Source organism: Quercus robur, chromosome 12, assembly GCF_932294415.1.
Source record: "Quercus robur chromosome 12, dhQueRobu3.1, whole genome shotgun sequence".
NCBI lineage: Eukaryota > Viridiplantae > Streptophyta > Magnoliopsida > Fagales > Fagaceae > Quercus > Quercus robur.
This window is the reverse complement of record NC_065545.1, coordinates 12,948,615-12,959,947: the sequence shown is the minus strand read 5'-3', so window position 1 is coordinate 12,959,947 and position 11,333 is coordinate 12,948,615. Positions and strand designations below refer to the sequence as shown.

At 39.4% G+C, this 11,333-nt stretch overlaps 1 protein-coding gene across 1 annotated transcript; it reads right to left on the bottom strand.

Moving 5' to 3' along the window:
• Positions 1-378: 378 nt before the first annotated feature.
• LOC126710461 (autophagy-related protein 18a) lies at positions 379-11,014 on the bottom strand. Its single transcript, XM_050410925.1, has 4 exons — positions 9,710-11,014; positions 5,880-6,087; positions 1,172-1,298; positions 379-737 (listed from the first exon to the last, which is right to left on the bottom strand). Exons 1-4 carry the CDS (start codon positions 10,628-10,630, stop codon positions 647-649), a joined length of 1,347 nt encoding a protein of 448 aa, XP_050266882.1. The 5' UTR covers positions 10,631-11,014; the 3' UTR covers positions 379-646.
• Between the last annotated feature and the right edge of the window lie 319 nt (positions 11,015-11,333).

Genomic DNA, 11,333 nt, shown 5'->3' with positions numbered 1-11,333 from the left:
TTTCACTTGTTGGGTTAAATTGGGTAACTTCTTCCCTCGCAATGAGAGAGAGAGAGAGAGACGGAGGAAACCCAGATCCAAGTACACCTTTAATAGGGTAATTTCCCATATAGGCATATCACTTAACTACAAGGAAAACAGTCATTTCTGATGGATTGTTTCAAGAAGCCTAGATTTGGGTGCAACAAAACTCATCACTTTTTATATGGACGAGGTTTCTGTGGTTTGCCATAGCTCTATGAAATTGAGCAATGCGTTTAGTTGTCACTGGTTACTTGCGTGTGGCCAACCAGCACTGACAGAAGAAATACCCTGTAATTGTATAATACACCACACGATCAAGCACATGGCAACTATTACTCAACCTCCACACAGCACTAAAACTGGTAAAAATACTAGAATATAAATTTGATTGAGTGAACATTTTTAAATTACACTAGAATCTTTGTACTTTCCAAGCATGCCCACCTGCATTGAAAATTTTGCTATGAACAGATGCATACAGATATTACAGGAATTTTTCCCTTACTTTTGGGAAGTAGCATAATTTACACTCATATATTTACAGCATGATACCCATATCCTAAATCAAAGAGAAAAAATATATTATATATGTAGCCAAGAAATAAATTATACACATCAAGTATCAGAAGGCTTCTTCTGGCTTCAGAAAGTTGTGATATTCCAGCTGCGTCATCTCGCCTCCATTCACCGTGTCAAACTGGCAGCGATAGAAGCTGCATATGTATTTAATTACATATAAGAAATTAGTGTTAGAGAATTCCTTTTTATTGTAAAACCTCATTAAAATGTGTTCAGGACCAAAAGAAATACTGTGATTCCACATCTATTCTTGCTATCCTCTCAAAAACAATCATCCAGATGATTTCAAAGATATAAAGATTCATGGCTAATTCCAGGTATTAATCTTTTGTCAACAGTGAACTTTTTAAGTGATATATTTTACTCTACAGTGATGACTGTGCAAATTGAAACAATTAAGAGATGGGTAAGTCAACCACCAAAAGAATCTAGTTCAGAAAAAATCATTACTTCTTTTCAAAAACCCCCTAAATGATAGTATGCATCCTATATTATATGACATATAAATGGCTAAAATGAATGGCTATCCAAAATTGAATAAGAATTCGTGCTTTATTTACAGTCTTACCTCCCATCCATGCCAAGAATTACCACTGTATTCTTTTGGTGACCGAAAGCAACAATGTAATGAGAACCCTCAGGCAAGCGAAACTGGGCAACTGACCACTCTGAGTTAAAATACTTGGGCAAAACTCCTGCAAGCACAAAGCTAAGTTAGGTCCAGAGCCCCAAAAGAGATAAACATACTTCGGCAGTAGCCCCAAAATAAAAAATAAAATAAAAAAGCAAAAGATTAGTGTTTTATGCCTGCTTCAAGTTGACAGGTATGCAACATTTGAAAAATGAAGGGTTTAGACAATGGCAATAAGGATTTAGTCCATTCAAGATTTACTTCATTGGGTAATTGTGTGAAGTCCAGCTGCGACAAAAGTGGTATGGTTTTAAAGGTCCACTTATAAGTACTCTAGGGTTAAAACAGTTTCTAATTTAAAGTATTGTTTTTGCAATCAAGGGCAGAGGCTAGGAAGCACAGACAAGACATAACACAGCACAGAACACAACAATTTTTGAAAAACTAGGACATGAGACAATAGGGACTCAAGAGTTAATTACTTAATTAATATCTTGAAAGAGCCCTCACATTAGTAAAGTATGATATGGAAATTATCTAACAGAGGAGTAGTCTGACTCAAATTAGGAAAGTGTGCTTCCCACTCAGAAAAAACAAAAACTCAGTCAATTCTAGACACAGGATGAACATGATTATTTGACCAAGTGAAAGCATCACCTTCCAAAGGTAAATCCAACATAGCTTGAAATTAAAAAACTCAAAGAAATCCCACATCACCAAGGTAAATTCTAATTGCCTCCCTATTACTAGTAAACCGCACTATGTTAAAGTCCCCCCCTAATACTATAACTATAAGGCACATTCCACAAACTAAAACTCCTACTAACCCTTCCCAAAGTTGTCATCTGTTGGCATTGAGTGTGGGACAATAAACTACAGTAACAGCCCAAACAAAATCTTCTTCTATCCTGAAGAATTTACACCAAATTTACATGAAATGGTGTACACCCCTACTACAACTTTTTCAACAACTATTCTATTCTATAACAACAGTATATCACCAGATGTTCAAATGAATCTAAGTGAACCAAATCTACAAATGGCGTTCCCCAAATACTTCTAAGTAATTTGTAGACAGACTCCATCTTAGTCTCCAAAAGGCAAACGATATCCACTTTCCAGCCACAAAGATTTGATTTCTGCCCCTTTCTCCCCATTATTCAGAACCCCCAACATTCCATGATAAAAAATTTAGCTGCATATTAAGTTAATAACTAGTAAAAGCCCCCAAATCCTTCTTGATGCAGCTCCACTACCCTCTCCTTTATTTGTATCATAATTAATGGGGAAAAACGTGTTCTTCAATTCCCCCATTCCCTTAAGACATACCTATTGGGCTCTTCGTTTAGCTAATGTTGTCCACGATTTGTTAAACATCCTATCTTTTTTTTTTTGATAAGTAAAAAAGAAGTATATTAAGAGATCTACCTCATGAAAACAGAGGCAGAACAGAAAGTACAGGGAGAGAAACAGACAGAAAAAAGAGAACTATAAAACAAACAGAAAGCAACAAAGAACTAAGTACAGAGAAGAGAGCAAAGGAACAAAGGGAGGGAATCACTAGAGGTGAGTCCCCAAGCCCTAGACCAATCAAAAAGAGAACCACAAAAATAAGCTAGCAACTGGTCATCGGATCTGTCCCTATCCTCAAAAGTTCGCCAATTCCGCTCCCTCCAAATACACCACAAAAGGCACAACGGAGCTAAATTCCAAATGTTAGAAGAGTGCTTTCCAAACCAGTTCCACCAGCTGAAGAGCATTTCTGCAACCGATCTAGGCAAGACCCAAGAAATCCCAAAAGATCTGAAAATCAAGCTCCACAACTTATAAGCTTTTTCACAATGGAGAAGCAAATGGTTCACCGTCTCCCCATTGCAACGACACATAATGCACCAATCAACCAGCTCGAAGCCTCTACGCCGCAAAGTGTCCCCTGTAAGAATCTTCTCCCAAGCCGCCGTCCAAACAAAGAAAGAGACGTACGTAGGGGCCTTAACCTTCCAAATACCTTTCCAAGGAAAAGTAAAAGGAAAGGGGCTTCGAAGCTTGTCGTAAAAGGAGCGAATATTGAAGTCCCCCTTCTTCGACAATTTCCAAGCCATGCGGTCTTCTTGCTCGGAGTGAGGTAAACAAGAATCCAAGGTATGGAGAAAATTAACCACCTCTCCCATCTCCCAATCATTAGGATCCCTAAGAAAAGGAACCTTCCAACTTCTACGAGCCTCGGTCCCCAACCTTCCAAGCCATGCGGTCTTCTTGCTCGGAGTGAGGTAAACAAGAATCCAAGGTATGGAGAAAATTAACCACCTCTCCCATCTCCCAATCATTAGGATCCCTAAGAAAAGGAACCTTCCAACTTCTACGAGCCTCGGTCCCCAACCTTTCGAGAGATGAGGCCACAGAAGCCTCTCTATTAGAAACAATCCCATACACAACCGGGAAGGAGAGATGGAGTGGAGAGTCCCCACACCACTGATCTGTCCAAAACTTCACTCTATCCCCCACCCCAATCTCAAACCGGATAAACTTGCTAAAAATCTCCCAACCTTTTCGGATACTTCTCCATAAACCACACCCATGAACACCCCTACCCAACTTAGAAGACCAACCCCCCCACTCTTCCCCAAATTTCAAAGCTACAACCCTCCTCCAAAGACGAGACTCCTCAACCCCAAACCGCCATAACCACTTTCCAAGCAAAGCTTTATTAAAGGTAGTTAATTTCCTGATACCCAAGCCACCATTAACCTTAGGAGCACACACCTTATCCCACCACACCAAATGAACCTTCGACTCCCCCCACAGGAAGTCCCTCTGAATCTTCTCAATTTTATTAGCCACATGCGACGGAATGGTGAAGAGAGATAAATAGTAAGTAGGAAGGCTAGAAAGCGTACTCTTGAGCAGCGTCAATCTTCCGCCTTTTGACAAATACAACTTCTTCCACCCGGCTAACCTCCGATTAATCTTCTCCAATATAGGATTCCAAATAGAGGAGGATTTATGAGACTTCAAAACTGTAGTTTCTACTTCAAAGACTTCAAGCGAGACCCCCAAAAATCTAGTGAACCATTTTACAAGCTACAAAACCCATACTAAGGTTTCTGAATCGTCATCCTCTACATAATGGGTCTCATTAACGTTTCAAAATTGTAACACTTAGTGTCTTGTCAAACCTATACCCAATCATGGATCCAACCAGTGTAACTTAACTTCTTCAGGGTCGATGTGAGGCGCCTCACATCATCTCCTTCTCCTCCATCGATACTTCCCTACAGTGAAGCTCACTTTGTAGGTTGCTTTCAAGCTCAAAGCTCTGGGTTCGTTTACAGAGAGGAAGAGTTATCCTCATCTCCAACCAATTGAAGCCCTAAACGACAACAAACCCAAGCGGCTCAAAAACAAAGTATTCTGAGCCCTCTCACAGTCCCGGTCACCGCCACCTGCAATTGCTTACTGTGCCAATTGTCTGCTACAATTTTTCCTAGATCAAATTTCCACTATTGCTTGTAAACCTAATTCGAATCCCCTCACCGCCCATATGACATCTAATTGCCTTGGGCTTGGGTCTGATTAAGTTTCTCCAGCCCAGAGTGATTTGACAATGATTCCCACCCTTCCTGGCCTTCTTCATGGCTTAATGGGCCATCATGATTGATAAACTGAAAGGCTTGTCTTACCTTCCTGAGTCTTGGGCTGACAATTCTGGGCCATTAGTCCATTCACATGAGTTTGAGTAAGCTAGGCTTTGTAATGGCTTGCCCAATACCTTTTTCAATGGATCCATGTGGACTTTCCACACATAAATAGATTTCCTTCCCACATTTTCCTCCCACAATTTCTGCCTGTTTCCTTCCACTATGGGTGAGGTGACCAAAATTTTTACCTCTCCATCCTTAGAAAATCATGTTACCTTCGTTTCCCCTTGTACAATGTACACTGTGATCACAAAAGCCCCACACCTTGCTTTTCATGTTATAGCAACGTTGTCGCGAACTTCCCAGGAACATCCACTAGGATTGCCAACAACTGTTTGACACTCTCCTTACCCATGAAAGCATACCTAAAAAATTATATCCCTCACTCATAGGTACAAAAAATGAATACAGCCACCCTTCTTTTAATGTAAGTTAAAGAGACTTGGATTCAATGAAAAGAAATTTGATCCACCAATTGCAAATTGTCTAATTGGGATCAAGATATTACCGCCCCCTTCACCAAGGGGGCTCCAACTTTTTCCATTCATAATCAAAATCCCATTCACCTCAATTATGTTCTAATTATTTGGTGATCGTCATTATCATCAAGCATCTGAGAGAATAAAATGACATTGAAAAAAGTAGGAACATTCTCTTTTCTTTTTACATGGCATTTGAAATTATCAATTATCTTTACCACGATTCCATGACATCAAAGGAAATATAATATCAACCATTAAGGGCTCCAATTTATTTGGGGAGGTGAGGATTGCGGGTTCCACTTTGTTAAATATATTAAGTCTTTCAAATTCCAGCAACAAAAAATAAATTATTCATATTATCATGGACATCCAAACATAACCTCAATCGTAAAGAATAAAATATTAATGTTCAAAGTAATAACAGCAAAATCATATCAAACAAAACATGGGAAAGAGGTGCTTTACCTCTGATAAAAGAGAGAGATGTGCTTGACTGTGTAACAGCAAGATTTGGATCAGATGCACTTCGAGGCTTGTCATTCCCTGCTGATGCAGAATTAACCTTAAGGCTAAAAACATGGACAGTTCCCTTGTCACTTGAGACTGCTAACCACTGGGCAGTTGAAGAGAATGCCAAACTGTAGATCTCTGCCCTATCTGCACCCCTCCTTACCTACATCAGTACATCCAATTTGCAATTAATTTCAAAATATACCTAAAGATGTTTTAAATGCATAATTACAAGTCAACATCGATATGAAGAAGAATTTCAAGGAAATCATAAATTTAGACATTTAATAAAGGGAATCCACTTCCTCACAGTACATAGAAAAAATAAACACAATATAGATTAAAAAGCAGTACAGAACCCAACATACAACATCCTTTCCCAATTCAAGGCATGTCTTGGGTAAGATATCTCAATCAACTAACAATCAAAATATGCAAAAGAGGAAGACCAAAATTCTAAGGAACTAGTAGTCTAGGAATTAAGGGTCACATAATTTGACTACTTAGCAAAAGAAAAAACACTAGTCCATATGGGTGAATCCCACATTGCTAAAGAGGGATCATGTGTGATACTTTAGAAGTGTCTAATCTACATTACAAGTCAAGTACTCCTTTTGGAGTAAGATTAAAAGTTTACTTAGGGGTCCCATCCTCCCCTTCTCTCCTTACAATTACAAGGGAGGGGGTCCAACTAGGGTTAAGTTTAACTGACAATTAGAGTAACAAAAAAACATTTTCCACATTTTCTGATGTTTTGGTAAGATGGAAAATGCAACTTAACAAAAAGACATTTTGTAGTCAATGGAAAAGAAGCCCAATATAGGGCAATGTTAAATACAAAATAAACTGCTACAAATAAACTCTATTAGCTGAATCTCTCTCTCTCCATAGATTGACTGTTATCATAATGTAATAATGTATACTGGGGCCGTCCAAATCAACCGCCCACCCGCCCAACCCGCCTGGACCCAAACCAGAACCACCCAATCCGATGGCTCCAGTGATCGGACTCAGGTCCCAACGTCAAAAACCCAACGCCGGCAGGTCAATTTCGGATCTCTTCCTCTAAAACCCATGAAACCCAACCCGCCCAAAGACCATTAACTCCAGCCATTTTTTTCCAGATTTCCGGCCACTTTTTCACTTAAATCTGTCAATTTTTGGCAGAAAAACACCGGATCTGGCCGAACCAGTGATTTCTCCACACGATTTGGCAGAAATCTCGCCAAATCCAACGAGATCTCGCCAAGTTTCAGCAGATTCTGGTGATTATTGGTTTCACCCGAAACCAACAGCCACCCGCCGGCAACCCAAACCGACGAGCCCGTTACCGTTACTGGTCGATTGCAGATTAGAAAACCACCCACCCAATCGGTTACGGGTTGGGCAAAAACCCAACCCGCCCAACCCATGGACAGCCCTAATGTATACTATCAATGTTGTCCAACTGTTGACTTTTTTAAACTAACCTTTTTTCACTCAAACAGACTGCTTTCCCATTTTTTTTTTTAGTAGATACCAAATTTGGGTCATGTTTTCCCATTTGAGACTCCCAATGGCCCAAACAGAGAACTTTTTCCCATTTAGGTTTTCTTTTTGTGAATGAAAATTTTTGTTTAGAAATATTAATAATTTTCCATGTGCGCCAACAACAAAAAAAATGTTTTTTTGCTTATTTTCAAAGTCAACCAAACACAAGAAAATGATTCATTTTTCTCAACAAAAAAAAAGAATTCCATAGAAACAACCTAAGATTACAAGGCAGCACAATAGAATTTATTAGTAATAAATTTATTAAAGAGCAAAAAAGGACAAAGCCCAAGTACATGGGAACCATAAAGAGCTATCTGAAAACTAAGAACTAAAATAACTGACATCTAAGAAAGACACTAAAAAAAAAAAAAAAAAATCCCAAATAAAGAACTCAACAGAAGTAATAGGGGATCCCATCTCTTCAAAGACCTAGAATAGGCAAAAATCATCAATATTTCATTTCAGTTCCTTAAAACATCTAAAATGACTTCCTCTTAATTTTAACTTCAACACAAGCATCTTCTTACTTCTCAAAAGGAAAATTCATATTATTACATACACTCTCTTATCATGCCACTCAAATATCTCAACTTATCCTCCCATCATTTTCATCTAATGTTTGATATATGAGTAATTAAATTATAGAAAACTATTCTTAGACAATATACACGATAAAATCACTCCTACCCTTGCATTTATTCATTCAAACAGACAGCATACATGCTAACATCATTCCCGCCCCAGCATATGTTTCAAAGCTTCAAGATTCTGCATACCCAAAAGCATAGACAACTTTTTTTTTTTTTGACAAGTAACAAATTTTTGTTGCAAAGAGAATTACTTCATGGTCATGAAAATGAACATGAAGGATCTTAAAAAGTTATGAAGTATTAACAAGAAAAGCTAAGAGAATTGTGAAACTAAAAAATGGAAGTACAATATGTAAAACCCCAAGGTCAAAGACCACTCAAACAAGGTACGATTAAAGATTTCAAATGATCTAGGGACTTCCCAATATCTTTAAAGATGCAAGAGTTGTGTTCCTTCCATGCTAACCACATCAAACATGATGGCACTAACAACATATGTTAAACTACTAATCGAATCTACTGAAGTAAAATGTTCAGCCTATTTTGACTGGTACAAAATCATACGTATTAAGATAATATGGGTCCATTCTTACTATAATGCTAAGTTGGATGGAGTTATGTACATACACACACGCCCCAAAACTCTACACTAGTATCAACCGACATCAAACTACTTCGTTACTTTAACCAAAAACCAAAATGGCCCCTGGCCCTATTATGAGAAACGACAAATAAAATGTGAAAGGCATAAAAGTAAAATTATAGATTTCTTTCCTTTCCATTCCTTTATAGAACTCAAACTAAGAAAATACAGCATATTCCATGTCATTTTTTTTATTTTATCATTAACCGTTTACTTCATTGTGAACTACAAAGAATCTGAGCTCAAAGCCATGAAGCCTAACTAACCTTCAACAGTTACACTAGCAACTAACCATTATGCAACTGTAGCTTAATGACAAATTGCATTGCCTAACATACTTCCAGTTTACAAATTGTACTAATCCCAATGCCTTCAATCACATCAAGTATCTAATTAAGATATTTCCCTCACAAAGCTCATACAAAGTCACAAATTACACAATTAACAGTTCAACACCAGCAACAAAGGGTGCGTTTGGATACTGGTATTTGCAATGTTCATGTCCCATGAACAGTGCAAGAGGCGCTGGATTTAATAAAAAAAAAAAAAAAAAGGGGCAAACGCAGGAGAATCATTTCTATCCAAACGTATACAATTTTGTGTTTGTTTGGATTTGGCGTCTGCATTTTCCAAGTCTGCATTTTTGGCTTTTATTTTTTTTTAAGTCCAGCGCCTGTTGCACTGCTCATGGAACATGAACAGTGCAATCAGGCATGTAAACAGTAACCAAAGCTCAAACAGTAACCTTTTTTATTATTTTTTAATTGTTTTCAGTTTTCAGATTTCAGCAAGATTTCAGCAAAATAGGTGGTATTCAAACACACAAGACTACACTTTTAATTTACCACACCACTGTTTGCCTAAAGCTTCATACTCTAAACACATTCAGTCACATTCCTTATGAAATCAGTCCAAAAGCTTTAACAATCCCGCAATTCCAAATGCATGTAATTCATAAAGATAAAGCGAGGACAATTAAAGCTCATGTATGCATCAAAGCTCATGTGCTAATCACATACCTCTTGGAGCAAAGTTCCATCAATTGTATTGTAAACACGGACCAGAGTGCCTTTAGAGCTAGCCGTGGCGAGCAACTGACCGTCGGGGGTGAGTGCAAAGCAAGCGATCCTGGAGTCGTGAGCCATGATGAACTTGGTCCTCTTAGAGGCGTAATGCTCGACTCGAACCTGTCCCTTCTGAAGGCCCGGGCAGACGAGAACGAGCGAGCTGGTCTGCTGCGAGACCGCGCAGAGTCCCTTAGGGTTCGCAATGGTCTCGATCTGGTGAAGGAGCTTGAGGTCCGCGAAGTTGTACACGTACACCTTCTGCTCCAAAACGACGACGATCCGATCACGCCGGAGCCTCACGGACCGCACGTTTGACCGGAACGACAGCTCGCCGATGCACCTGCTCTGATGGTCGTCCCAGATCATGACCTTGTTCGGCGGGTACTGAGGGTGAGGTCCGCCGCCGACGAGCGCCAGGATGTTACAGCGGAATAGCATCTCCACGGCGGATATGCCGCCGCCGGATTCCTCCGCGGCGGAATCGGTGGACGAGGATATGAAGTCGCGGCGGAAGATCTCGCGGAACGGGTCGCAGTTGAAGATCCGGAAGCCGTGGTCCGTTCCCGCCGCGAAGCAGCCGTGGTCCTGGTTGAACGAGAGGTGCAGAAGATTCAGCTGCGGCGATGGCGGCGAATCCGGCGGCGTGGTCAACGGGTATTGGATGTTCGGGTTCTGGGTAGCGTTAGGGTTGGGATTGGGATCTTGAGGATGAGGAGGTTCGATCGGGTCTTGTGGCATGGGGGAATCGGAGTCGGTTTCGAGAGGAAAAGAGTGGTCAGAAAAGGAGTCAACAAAATTAGGGTTAGGGTTAGGGTTAGGGTTTGGATTTGGGTTTGGCCATGGAGGAGAAGAGAAAGCAGAGAGAGTAGCCATGAGCGAGAGAGAGAGAGAGATGAGACGAAGAGAGTTGTAGAGAATTTATTAGATTCCAGATATCTGAAGGATAGAGAATCTCATCTCATCTCATGTCGGAGCTAGCTAAGCCCAAATTTTCATCAGAAAAAGAGAGAAACGGTGAGTGATGGCCTGATGGGACTCTGTATATCTGTCAAATTATTTAGGACTTTGACTCTCTCTTTTTTTTCTTTTTTTGTGCGGTAGAATTTGAGTTTTTGGTTTTGGATTTGGAGTAGTCTCTGAATTTGGTTAGATTCGTTGAGTTGAGTAGTGTAGTGACGAAGGTAGGTGTGTTTCGCTCCTCTTTCGCTTCTACCCCACGCGATTTTTTATTTTTTATTTTTTGCTTCTTGTTTTGCTTTAGCCCACGCCACTGGTCTATTATTTAAAAAGAAAATATACATATGGAGCGTGCAACCAATAATAAGATATTCTGAGTAATATTCATTTTTCTAAACTTTGGATTTTGCCTGGGTTTCAGGGTAAGTTCCTCTGTACTTATCCTATGGGTGAGTAATGTTATAGGAAAATTTTTAAGTACTAGTATGAAGAAATGTTCCATCCTCTTATTTTTATAGTGGACCTTACCATGAATTTAATGAGTGAATTTTACCATAAAAAGCATAATTTTTTATGTTTCAAAAGTATCTAAGAATTACTCAATATTAAGGATAGTACC

Bases quoted from the DNA above. Each gene is read 5' to 3' on its own strand.
- LOC126710461 (XM_050410925.1), bottom strand. From the start codon at position 10,630: ATGGCTACTCTCTCTGCTTTCTCTTCTCCTCCATGGCCAAACCCAAAT. The intron at 6,088-9,709 runs GTATGTGATTAG...GTACTGATGTAG, and splicing joins ATGGAACTTTGCTCCAAGAG to GTAAGGAGGGGTGCAGATAG. The intron at 1,299-5,879 runs GTAAAGCACCTC...TTGTGCTTGCAG, and splicing joins ATCTCTCTCTTTTATCAGAG to GAGTTTTGCCCAAGTATTTT.